Source organism: Lampetra fluviatilis, chromosome 2 (assembly GCF_964198595.1).
Source record: "Lampetra fluviatilis chromosome 2, kcLamFluv1.1, whole genome shotgun sequence".
NCBI lineage: Eukaryota > Metazoa > Chordata > Hyperoartia > Petromyzontiformes > Petromyzontidae > Lampetra > Lampetra fluviatilis.
This window is the reverse complement of record NC_136276.1, coordinates 9,075,093-9,088,747: the sequence shown is the minus strand read 5'-3', so window position 1 is coordinate 9,088,747 and position 13,655 is coordinate 9,075,093. Positions and strand designations below refer to the sequence as shown.

Genomic DNA, 13,655 nt, shown 5'->3' with positions numbered 1-13,655 from the left:
GTTGCAGTCACGCAGAAAAAAAAAACTACATCGATGCCAGATGCCCCAGTGTAAGACCATTTTCTGGAACAAAATGTCACACTTCAGATCAAGAGGTTATAATGAAATGCAAAGCGTGCTCACTTGCACGGCAGTGTGGATTTGAAGGGACACACGCACACACGTCCATCAACGCAAAATGCTAAAGAAAGTGAGAGATGACATAAATAAACAACTGATCTGAATGTAATGCAGGTTAATAAAAGCTCTCCAGTGTGTGCTCCTTCTTGCAAACATTTCACGCGAGCCCCCACTCATCATCTGTGCCAGCTGTGGTCATATGCATTTTTTTTGCGTGAGTTCAGATGAAGGGCACTCCATAAGAACTCCGGAAATTTGAAAACACTTTCAGCAAATTCATGCTGTCAGCACACACACACACCAGCTTAATGGAAGCTGCATGTGTCGGTTTGCCGAGTGGCTGTCTTGTGATCGGTTTGGCTTGGACCTCTCATTACTAAATGACCTTCAGATCGGTGTAAGTTCCAACACAACGTGAAAGCAGTTTAAATTTTAACCTTTCCAAAAGAATTGTAATTAAAAACGTGCAATTATGTCATTTATCAACGATAACTTATTAAAACAAATCCTATAACACCGATGGCAAGATTGGCCTAATTTTGAATGCCATGATGCATTCATTTTGCTGGAACACATTTATGTGGAATGTCCCGCATCTGTACGGATTTTCATCTACCAGAATTCCAATAAACTTGCCATATATTCCATGTGTGTGTGTATGTTGTTCAAGTTAATCTAAAAACACTCACTGATGAGCAGCCTGGAATCAGGTTGTCTGCTGCATTTTCTGTCATTATTCCTTATTTAAGAAATATATACATAATATGAAAGCCGTAGGCTCGTGTTATGTTTAGGAAAATTGCACAAGTCTACCCACACAAGATACAAGAAACGATACAAATGTGGCAGCTAAAGGGAGCCAAAAATCTGAATCTCTTTTTATACTACAGAAATCCGATGAGCCATACAACTCTTCGTCACAGATGTCCAGCAGTAGGAGCGGGTCAGCAAGTTCGAGCAACCAAAGAAATGAACAGACTCGCGACCAGAAATCGTGACAATCGTCGAATCATTAAGGAGGTGTTTGGGGAGCAGGGTCACACCACCGGTGAGCACGTTGGCCGATCGGGGCACAGGTGCCACCCTCGCCCACCACCCCCCGTGGCCGCACCTGTCAGGTTGTACTGGTGGTGGAAGTAGTTTTTGTCGAGCGCGCACGACTCGCTCTCGTTCAGGGCAGCGCAGGTCGCTCCAGGCGCGGCGGGGCGGAGCACGGAGCGGGTGCGCATCCGCGCCATGGAGCTGTTGTCGGGCTACGACGCAATAAAGAAATAGACATAAAGTGGTTCGCGTGCAGGTCATAGGTGCATCGGTACATCGCTTGATCGTGAGAGGTGGGGGATGACTTTGGGAGGCCTTCGTCCGGCAGTGGATTGACCCCGATTGCTGGTGGTGATGATGATTATAACAATGGATAACACGCACGGTACGAGCACGCACTGTTAATCCAATCAGCGGCTTAGCTGCCGAGTGTGCAGGTGGTGCAACTGCACAGGCGCTGGGCTACAGAATCCGGGGGGTGGGGGGGATGGGACAGCTTCCCCCCTTATTTTATTCTTTGCACTGGGGCCCATGCCAACCACACGACACCGCTGACGGCAGTACAACACAACTGCTGTCCCATGGTTATCTGCACCAATACATTTACTGTCAGGCTGTACATTATTCTTTTCATATTTTATTGATGCCATCGTACATCATGCTTTTAATATTTTATAATGGATGCTTTTTGTCTCCATCTATTTATAATGATAATAATTTACAGCTCTTTGTCAATCCATCGCCAGATGAAGGCATTTCCACACTGCGTCATGCAACGGCGGGTTGACGATACTTCACCAGGTTGGTGGGTGAAGGGGGCCAGTACCGCTTCAGATATGAATTGCTACCAATTGGATTGAGTCATTTCCCACATGACAACAAACATGTTGGAAAGTAAACTATTTTACGAGCATTAAAAACAGATGACTCCAGTCTTCACCCCCCCCCACCCCGTTCTATACGAACAATATTTTTTGTTTAATCTAGGCCACCGCACACCCCACATTACCCCAGATGATTATGAGATGACGTGTGTGAGTAAATCTATGGGTCATTTGGTTCCGACTTTGCGAGTACGTCATGTCTACCGCTGGCTTACCACTGCCCACGGACAAACGAGCGCTGTGTGACGCCGCCGTGATACAACACCCTTTACTTACAGAGATTAGTGAATTAACACAAAGGCAACACAGAGATTGGCACACCAAAATGTGTAGCTATTCTTTCAGCAGACATTCCTTTGGGAACACATTTTCACGGGTTGGTATTTGAATAATCCTTTGTCTCTGTGTCACCTCCAGCAGATGCTCTGAAAAATTACTTTCATCATATGCCGGCCTTCAGCCTGTTTGATAAGCCAGCCTTCAGCTTGCATATTGAAGGAGAGCTAAAAAGCAATTTCTTGGTTCACATCTTCAAGGAAAGTAGAATTTTCTTAAAGAAAAAAACATGACAAAAGAGGTGAAGTCTATAAATTATGAACTCCAAGGTGACATCTCGAAATATAATACAGTACTTGTTTACAATTACATTTGTTTTATGTTCAGCTATTTCTCTACAACTTTTTGCTTTGGAAACTGAATTCCACCAGAATTATCCGAAATTAAACTTGGCAAGGATAAAAAAGAATAACCCTAAAATATATTACCCTCATTGGGAAACTAATTTGCTCAGCAGGCTTATATATCTTTTCACAAAATTGGAGAGAACATTCTGCTTTGCATATGCAATGCTTCCACAACTGTCAACTTGGCATCATCAACAGTCAACGTGGAATCTTCAACTGTCAACGTGAAATCATCAACAGTCAACGTGGAATCTTCAACTGTCAACGTGGAATCCTCAACAGTCAACGTGGAATCCTCAACAGTCAACGTGGAATCCTCAACAGTCAACGTGGCATCTTCAACTGTCAACGTGGAATCCTCAACAGTCAACGTGGAATCTTCAACTGTCAACGTGGAATCTTCAACAGTCAACGTGGAATCCTCAACAGTCAACGTGGAATCCTCAACAGTCAATGTGGAATCTTCAACAGTCAACGTGGAATCCTCAACAGTCAACGTGGAATCCTCAACAGTCAACGTGGAATCTTCAACTGTCAACGTGGAATCCTCAACAGTCAACGTGGAATCTTCAACTGTCAACGTGGAATCTTCAACAGTCAACGTGGAATCCTCAACAGTCAACGTGGAATCCTCAACAGTCAACGTGGAATCTTCAACAGTCAACGTGGAATCCTCAACAGTCAACGTGGAATCCTCAACAGTCAACGTGGAATCTTCAACTGTCAACGTGGAATCCTCAACAGTCAATGTGGAATCTTCAACAGTCAACGTGGAATCCTCAACAGTCAACGTGGAATCTTCAACTGTCAACGTGGAATCCTCAACAGTCAAAGTGGAATCCTCAACTGTCAACGTGGAATCTTCAACAGTCAACGTGGAATCCTCAACAGTCAACGTGGAATCCTCAACAGTCAACGTGGAATCTTCAACAGTCAACGTGGAATCCTCAACAGTCAACGTGGAATCCTCAACAGTCAACGTGGAATCTTCAACTGTCAACGTGGAATCCTCAACAGTCAATGTGGAATCTTCAACAGTCAACGTGGAATCCTCAACAGTCAACGTGGAATCTTCAACTGTCAACGTGGAATCCTCAACAGTCAAAGTGGAATCCTCAACAGTCAACGTGGAATCCTCAACAGTCAACGTGGAATCCTCAACAGTCAACGTGGAATCTTCAACTGTCAACGTGGAATCCTCAACAGTCAACGTGGAATCTTCAACAGTCAACGTGGAATCTTCAACAGTCAACGTGGAATCCTCAACAGTCAACGTGGAATCCTCAACAGTCAACGTGGAATCTTCAACTGTCAACGTGGAATCTTCAACAGTCAACGTGGAATCTTCAACAGTCAAAGTGGAATCTTCAACTGTCAACGTGGAATCTTCAACAGTCAACGTGGAATCTTCAACAGTCAACGTGGAATCTTCAACTGTCAACGTGGAATCTTCAACAGTCAACGTGGAATCCTCAACAGTCAACGTGGAATCCTCAACAGTCAACGTGGAATCATCAACAGTCAACGTGGAATCTTCAACTGTCAACGTGGAATCCTCAACAGTCAACGTGGAATCTTCAACTGTCAACATGGAATCTTCAACAGTCAACGTGGAATCTTCAACTGTCAACGTGGAATCCTCAACAGTCAACGTGGAATCATCAACAGTTAACGTGGAATCCTCAACAGTCAACGTGGAATCTTCAACTGTCAACGTGGAATCCTCAACAGTCAACGTGGCATCTTCAACTGTCAACGTGGAATCTTCAACAGTCAACGTGGAATCTTCAACTGCCAACGTGGAATCTTCAACTGTCAACGTGGAATCATCAACAGTCAACGTGGAATCTTCAACTGTCAACGTGGAATCTTCAACAGTCAACGTGGAATCTTCAACAGTAAACGTGGAATCTTCAACAGTCAACGTGGAATCCTCAACAGTCAACGTGGAATCTTCAACAGTCAACGTGGAATCCTCAACAGTCAACGTGGAATCCTCAACTGTCAACGTGGAATCTTCAACTGTCAACGTGGAATCCTCAACAGTCAACGTGGAATCTTCAACTGTCAACGTGGAATCCTCAACAGTCAAAGTGGAATCCTCAACAGTCAACGTGGAATCCTCAACAGTCAACGTGGAATCTTCAACTGTCAACATGGAATCTTCAACTGTCAACGTGGAATCCTCAACAGTCAACGTGGAATCTTCAACAGTCAACGTGGAATCCTCAACTGTCAACGTGGAATCTTCAACTGTCAACGTGGAATCCTCAACAGTCAACGTGGAATCTTCAACTGTCAACGTGGAATCCTCAACAGTCAACGTGGAATCCTCAACAGTCAACGTGGAATCTTCAACAGTCAACGTGGAATCTTCAACAGTCAACGTGGAATCTTCAACTGTCAACGTGGAATCTTCAACAGTAAACGTGGAATCTTCAACAGTCAACGTGGAATCCTCAACAGTCAACGTGGAATCTTCAACAGTCAACGTGGAATCTTCAACTGTCAACGTGGAATCGTCAACTGTCAACGTGGAATCTTCAACTGTCAACGTGGAATCCTCAACAGTCAACGTGGAATCTTCAACTGTCAACGTGGAATCCTCAACAGTCAACGTGGAATCTTCAACTGTAAACGTGGAATCCTCAACAGTCAACGTGGAATCTTCAACTGTCAACATGGAATCTTCAACTGTCAACGTGGAATCCTCAACAGTCAACGTGGAATCTTCAACAGTCAACGTGGAATCCTCAACAGTCAACGTGGAATCTTCAACAGTCAACGTGGAATCTTCAACTGTCAACGTGGAATCTTCAACAGTCAACGTGGAATCTTCAACTGTCAACGTGGAATCCTCAACAGTCAACGTGGAATCATCAACAGTCAACGTGGAATCCTCAACAGTCAACGTGGAATCCTCAACTGTCAACGTGGAATCTTCAACTGTCAACGTGGAATCCTCAACAGTCAACGTGGAATCTTCAACTGTCAACGTGGAATCCTCAACAGTCAACGTGGAATCTTCAACTGTCAACGTGGAATATTCAACTGTCAACGTGGAATCCTCAACAGTCAACGTGGAATCCTCAACAGTCAACGTGGAATCCTCAACAGTCAACGTGGAATCTTCAACTGTCAACGTGGAATCTTCAACTGTCAACGTGGAATCCTCAACAGTCAACGTGGAATCTTCAACAGTCAACGTGGAATCCTCAACAGTCAACGTGGAATCTTCAACAGTCAACGTGGAATCTTCAACTGTCAATGTGGAATCTTCAACAGTCAATGTGGAATCTTCAACTGTCAACGTGGAATCCTCAACAGTCAACGTGGAATCATCAACAGTCAACGTGGAATCCTCAACAGTCAACGTGGAATCCTCAACAGTCAACGTGGAATCTTCAACAGTCAACGTGGAATCTTCAACTGTCAATGTGGAATCTTCAACAGTCAACGTGGAATCTTCAACTGTCAACGTGGAATCCTCAACAGTCAACGTGGAATCATCAACAGTCAACGTGGAATCCTCAACAGTCAACGTGGAATCTTCAACTGTCAACGTGGAATCCTCAACAGTCAACGTGGAATCCTCAACAGTCAACGTGTAATCCTCAACAGTCAACGTGGAATCTTCAACAGTCAACGTGGAATCTTCAACTGTCAATGTGGAATCTTCAACAGTCAACGTGGAATCTTCAACTTTCAACGTGGAATCCTCAACAGTCAACGTGGAATCTTCAACAGTCAACGTGGAATCTTCAACAGTCAACGTGGAATCTTCAACTGTCAACGTGGAATCTTCAACAGTCAACGTGGAATCTTCAACTGTCAACGTGGAATCCCCAACTGTGAAAGTGCAATCCTCAACAGTCAAGTTGGAATCCTCAACAGTCAACGTGGAAGTTGTTTGTTTTGTGTGCCACCTCCACATTACGCAAACCCGGGTCACAGAGGTCTTGGCTTGAAGACATTAGAAGTGGTGCGCGTTTGCCACTGTGTACCTGTACGCAGGTTGTCCACGGGCCCCACTCGGACAAGACACACTCCCAAGGGCAGGGAAGCCAGCACGACCGGTGCGCAGCAGGCATGGCTTCAGGATCGCACATCTGTGCATCGGCCACTTCGCTGGGCCCATCGGGAGTGTTCACAGTGCACCTGCGCAAGCCACACACCGGCCGTAATGCAGCACTTCGAGCAAAAGAAGAACACATGCATATCTGGCGAACAACCGGAAAACACATCGGAGATCTAAAGAGCACAACTGTAAAAACATACACGGTAAATGTATAACTGCTGCAAAAGTGATTGATAGCACAAAATAAAAGCTTTGTAATGCACATGACTAGCTTGATAATGGTGAAATCTGGGTCCAGACTGGGTCAGCAGCAGCACCCGTGTCTGTATCCTTAGGGTGCCTCCGGTTTTTTAACTCTGCATACATAACAGCACCATGCCCACGTGGAATGGATTGCGTGTCTGTGTTCCTCCGCCTATGTGCGAAGTTTTGGTTCAAAAGAAATATGAAGAAAAGAATCCTCCACATTTTCAGATATAAGTGAATATTCTGTAATAATTTGACAGCTGTTGGAAACGTCTCTCACTTTGCCAGAAGTTGCATCTCAATATTCGCATTAAACCCCAACAAATCGATTTGGGTGTACACAAATATAAAAAAAACTGTTAAGATGTTAATAGTATAAACTTTTCCTGTGGTGGTTTAAGTCTGGGAGATTTACCGGTCTCCTGGTGGGGAATGCCAACAGTTGCGATGAAAGTCGCGGGCTCACTTGCCAGATGAGCTTAACACCAAACAGTACATTTTAATTATAACTCGAGTCATGTTCTCTTTCTGTTACCGCTGGTTGGCACAGCGCTCTCAGCTAGAGGCAGCCCACAATATCGCATGCTGCCAGAGTATATACTGTAGTCGGAAATGAAATAGCAAGAAACTTCAACCAGTGTTGCGATAAATGGTTTTTAAATGGATATCAGGATACACAATTTCACATTTAAAATTGTTGTACCGTCACAACCAAATACTGTCCTTGAAGTATCCATGAGCATTACAAGGTTTATAAAAAGGCAATTGCTAATGCTTAGGTGAATGTGAAAATGCATCTATGTTATCGTAACCTAGAGAATGGAACACTGAATGGGAGTGGGAGGGGGGAACTTTTATGTGTAGGCACACAATAGTTTTAGTCGCACATTAACGACCTATTATGTTGAATGTGAAAAAACAGAAATCTATAAAAATTTCTCTCGTTCCGTGTCTGTGCAGTAATGATGTCTGTTGTGGGTTAAGGACAATGCAAGGTCAATTCTTAAGCAGTAATCGCCAAGGCACATAAATATGTGCATACGAAACATCCTCTTTTGCTCGCTGCTGGCACTAATGAGCAAATTCTGGGTTAGTCCTGAAGTGGGCTGTCCACCCCCCAGAGGGAGAAATTGTCGCTTCGTTTAGCCCTATTATAGTGTGGGCTGCTCCAGCAAACGAAGATACAAAACCAATGCTGAAAAATTAGGGGCATGGGGAATAAAAGCTCCCGCTCTTATTACTCAAGAATCCTACTGAGACAACAATCACTCGCAAATTATACAAGACATTCAAGGATTGAGTTGTCTACTCCAAGGGTAATGATGTCTTATGATGCGATACTTATAGCTAACTAATAATTACGTTAGATTTGTTTTCACGCAAAGTTTCTAAGAATACCACTGCTCTGTCAGTCGGCATTATCAGTCTCAATATTGTGCTCACAACAGAGTAAAAACTCATGAAACCTCCAGCTGTATCATATTCTAGTGAATCTGTCTTATAATAAAATATTGCCTTGTGTAATTGAATGGATATACAGCATCAACAACTGACAGTTCGTGAAGGCAAAAAGTACTCGTAAAATGTATAACCTGGGTCATTTTGATGCATCATCTTACTTGTGAAATTAATCAACAGTTGCCCAAAGGTGTTTGCCATTTCTTTGGCGTCCGCTGAATTACGAACGTTCATTTGTGCTTTTTTTTCCTTCGTAATAAAATAACATCCCCCTTAAATTAGATTGCATACATTAACCAGTCCCAAATACTGTATGCTCATAGACATTTAAAGAGTGGCACAACTGGACCTGCATTCATTGTCACACTCTCCAGACCAAACAGAGAATTCTCCACTCCCTAATCCCCACAATTGTTTTAAATGAACGAAGCTCATACACGGATGCGTTTTCCTATAGTCAGAACGTGTGTTCACCTTTTGTTCGTAGCAGTGTTCAAAATCTCAAGGGGTTTAACTTATTCCTTCACCATGCACATTTTAAATTGGAACACTATTTTCTACAGGAATATAATGGCGACGATATTAAAGGATAATAATTGAGATTTAACAATTCGCAGACACTGTCTAATTTCCTCTCCGGTATTATGCTCTAATTTGTAACATTTAATTTTAATTGGAGACAAAATTCGAAATATATTCTTGGTTCTTTCGGTAAAGGAAAAAAAAGTGTTTATTATTTTATTATTTCCCTGCTACGTGACTTTACCGAAAGAACCAAGAATATGAATCCCTGCAGTCACGAAAGCTTTAAATCAAAAATATGTTATACAGCGTTTAAAAAGACGTAACAAGACTGCAGTTCTATCATTTCGCTGCATTACATTCACCAGTCACATTGTCAATGCCCAGAATCTCAACCGGCTTTGTCATTCAACCCTGACGGCAAGCACATACCAAGAGAAGCAACGCTCTCCAATCATGCACCTCCATTCTTTGGACAAATCCAATGTTGGGAAAATAAGTAGAGTAGTTCAAAAGGGTTTATACTTCTGGGAATGTACCCGTATTAATGCAATGTTGTTGAAGCAGGGTACCACTTCCTCTCTGGGGAATTTTACCCGATACTGAGAACCTGCAGCTAAAAATCCCCAAAGAGCATGCCATTAGGCTGTGTAGAGACACGAACACAGGAATAGGTAACAATACGTGTTCCGTCTCGTAATATCTGGCTGTGAGGAGACTCGGTCAGCATGCTACATCGTTTACCACAATACGTACACACACACACACTTATTTATTCTTCCTTAAAAAAAAAATACCGAGGTCACGTTTTGCAAAAAAGATGTTGTTAAAAATCGGTTGTGAGCAGCATCCGAGATTATCTTGACTATGTGTTCAGTTGACCGTCTCTTTGTATTGCGTTGAAATCAGGAAATCGGAGTCGGGAGATAAATTTACGTCTGCTTTGAAAACCCATCTCTTTAAAGTGGCTTTCCCTCTTTAGTTTGGTCGGTTTTCCTGGTTCTGTTGTTGTTTCCTGCTTTCCATGCATTGTGCATCGGGATCCTAGGATGTGATGCGCATTATACATTTGAATATTCTTTGGTTTTCTTCGGTAAAGTCACGTAGATAAAAAATAAAAATTAATAACAGTAAAATAAAAATAAAATAAAAATCACGACGATAGCTATCGTGCTGTGACGGTTCCACCTGAAGACGGAAGCTTGTGTTGCCTCCGAAACGTCCTGATTTTTATTTTATTTTTTATTTTACTTTTATTAATTGTAATTTTTTACCTACGTGACTTTACCGAAAAAACCTAAGAATATGAATCCTTGCAGTCACGAAAGCTTCAAATCTAGAATTAATACATTTGAATTATTATTATACATGTGCAGAACTGTCTATTTGTAAGGGCCACAACCAAACGTGAGACGGGCACCCTCAAAACCCCTTTGCATTCTTTAAAAACGTAACAAAAATGCGTTTACAAACATATCTTCACTTATCAACACATTTCGATTTAAAGCTTTCGTGACTGCAGGGATTCATCATCTTGGTTCTTTCGGTAAAGTCACGTAGAAGGGAAATAATAAAATAAAATAATATTATTTTATTACTTCCCTTCTACGTGAATTATCAACACATTTTAAGACCAAACAAAGGTTCAATAAAAAAACACTCTGCAACTGTCTTGACTGTGCGATACCAATCGCATTCGCTTCATAAATTAGAAGATGCACAACATTTTCAAATAAATTAAACCTCTCTGTATTTGCTTTTGATATTCGTTGTGAATATCTAATTCAATCAGAGCTCTGTAATGTAAAAGCGTGACCGCGTTCTGTGATAAATGTGATGTATTTGAGAGGGTGCTCGTTTCACAGCTATCATTTTGTATTTTGTTGTATAAAAAAAAATACTAATTTTAAACGCTGTCATGAGAAAATGTTAGCTCACTTGCCAATACATTCCAGGGCATCGTATCATACGACGAAATGTTATGTCACATTTTTAATGCTCAAAATCTAATTTTCAAGCTGTATTACTGTGACAGCATTTCTAACAGCTGACCACTGCTGGCCATCAATATTCTGCACGTCTGATGGCAACAAGAAAATGTAGCACAAAATAAATAACCAATATTGATGAACATCTCAACCATAAAATAAGCAAAATTAACACAACAGCGCAACATAATACTGGCAAACAAGTGTTGTCTAGACAAAAAAAAAGTCTAAATGGATATCACAAGCCAATGCATAACTTGATCATCAAATTTTCAGATGACACTGCCGAGTGGCCAATATGTGTGATTTAACTAGAGCCTGGGGAATTATTTGCAAAGCTGAGCAAGCTGCCCAGGCTTTAGAGAACGGGAAAATTCCATGAAAACAAAAATAAAGAGGGGAAAAAATCCAGCAACAATAAAAACCTAATCGCAATGTTCCCGAAAGCTACGTGTGCCGCCTGCTTCACTGTCGCGCACACGCGAGCTCTTACCTGACTTGACGCACCTGCTCACCGGCGCTGGATTCCCCGCACCCTCCCACCGCGCCGCTCACATTGCAGGCCCCCCACGGTCCCGCCACCCACACGTGCTGCTGGCAAGTCACGTGGCACGGCACCACCTCATACACCTGCTCGGCGCACACGGGACACACCGCGGAGGGTAAAGGAAAGCTTCTGAGGGACACCCAAGGCCGACGGGAAGGGGAAATTTACGCCACAAAAGCCTCGGCCAGCAGATTAAGGGGGCCGCTTTGCTTGAGCAGTCCGGTAGAGGTTGGCCCCAAAGTGTTCTGTGCCCAGTTCTAGGGATGTGAGAAAGCGCTTTGACAGGAAAAATTATTTAATTTATCGCATTTTATGACATTCGTTCTCAGAACAGATCACACGAAATAACATTAAAATCACATACGTAACTTTTACTTATGAGAGCAGTGTACACGAATGTTAAGTGTACTATGTTAATGCCACGCTCGGAGTTTTCAAATGAGCATAAGAAATAACACAAAATATGTAAGCTCACCAGCATTATTTCAAGCAAATCTAATTGCTGATGAGGCACTGAACGTCAAAACTGGTCCAGAATTTTGCTTGTGTTGAATCAATGCTGCAAAATGATGCACTCCCAGAAGGCCGTGCGGCTAATGTCATGTGTTAAACACATTTTATTATCTCTTTGGAGAGGGAACTTTGGGAATCTAGCGTATTATTTGCGTGTTTTATGAGCATTAAAGTTGATTTAGCTGCGAGTCCTAATTATGGCTGCTTACTAAGTGCTTATAAGGGGCAGGTTCGGAGGAGCAGCAGAAAAAAACATGGTTATGAATTGACGACAAAAATTCAAACGCTACAATATTATGCTCTGTTAATCGATATGGGCACCAACAAAGCAACAGCAACTTCACTTATTTCACAACCTAAAATATGCGGACAATAAGCCGACTCCGGTCTATGTGGAAAATTAATTAATACCTATGTAACTATGCAACAATTATGCTTTAATAGAAGATCAAACCGATTCGCCTAGGGTTATATTGGGTTTGTGCAAAAACACGTGGCTTGTTTTCAACATGGACATTGCCTTACATCCATCATAAACTAATATAACTGGAAAGCGATAGACTTTTACAGATTTTCATATTTTAGTAATTGGTGGCCTCAAGGTAAAATGCAAAAACAAATTATAATTACTTGACAGACCTAAGCCTCAATGGGTGCACAGAAAGGTATCTTATTATTTCAGGATGGTAACACATGCACAATTAAAACCTAGACAAATAATGGCTTTACAAACCTGTTAAAATAAACAATGTACTGCAGTTACAGTGCTGCAGTATTACATAATGGCTGTTAAATGTGCAATATATTATCAAACAACTCCTGATGCCATCAAATAGATTCCTAAACTCAAAATGCAAATAGAATGTTTTATGAGCTGCTTTTCAAATGCCATACAATGGAAAATAAAAACACACACACACTACTATCGCTATTTTATCAAAAATACCAAAGAAATAAAAATGCTCAATCGGGATACATAAAAGTGGAAATACAAATTCTGTTGCAAAAGTGCAGTAATGCACATCATTGTAAACGCGGAAGACGAACAAGCTGATGTACAAACGTGAATGTTGACTTGTGATTGTGAGTCTGGCCCGCACAGGCAAGAAATGTTTATCTTCAGTTAATTGCGCACCGTGTTGTGTGTGTCATTGTAACACATAGACACAGATGAGATGGGCATTCTAATGCGAGACATGTGGCAAAGCGCGCCAATGCAGAGTGTGACATGCAAGGCGTGGGATTGGTGGTGGTGTTGTTTTTTTTACATTCTCTTGCACTAAGGCACGCATTAAGAATCTGAAATGTGCAAAGTTGATTGTGAATGAACGCTGGAATTCCAGAGCAACATTTCACTCGCGCTGCACCATCTGCAGAGTAATCTGAAACCGCACACATGCAGCCGTCACTATTTAATAGCAAAAGATTAAAGTACTAAGGGGGGCTGTAAAATAAATTCGGCACAGCCGACTGTAATTAGTAATAATAATGGCAGATTTAGATAGAAGCGTTATGGACAATAATCATATATATCACCTTCTTAATGCATGCCTCATTGTGGAGCCTTGGCTGTGT

General features: G+C 42.0%; 1 protein-coding gene across 4 annotated transcripts in view; it reads right to left on the bottom strand.

The window, feature by feature from the left end:
- Nucleotides 1-13,655, bottom strand: part of LOC144941816 (thrombospondin type-1 domain-containing protein 7A-like) — a 233,921-nt gene that overhangs the window by 50,487 nt on the left and 169,779 nt on the right. For all 4 annotated transcript variants that reach the window (XR_013639273.1, XM_078868309.1, XM_078868287.1 and 1 more), the window contains 3 exons: nucleotides 11,514-11,650; nucleotides 6,733-6,886; nucleotides 1,232-1,373 (listed from right to left, as the gene is read on the bottom strand). Coding sequence is in view for 3 of the 4 variants with exons in the window: in XM_078868309.1 (XP_078724435.1) it covers nucleotides 1,232-1,373; nucleotides 6,733-6,886; nucleotides 11,514-11,650 (433 nt within the window). In the remaining variant the exon portion in view is untranslated. The remainder of the gene's footprint in view (nucleotides 1-1,231; nucleotides 1,374-6,732; nucleotides 6,887-11,513; nucleotides 11,651-13,655) is intronic.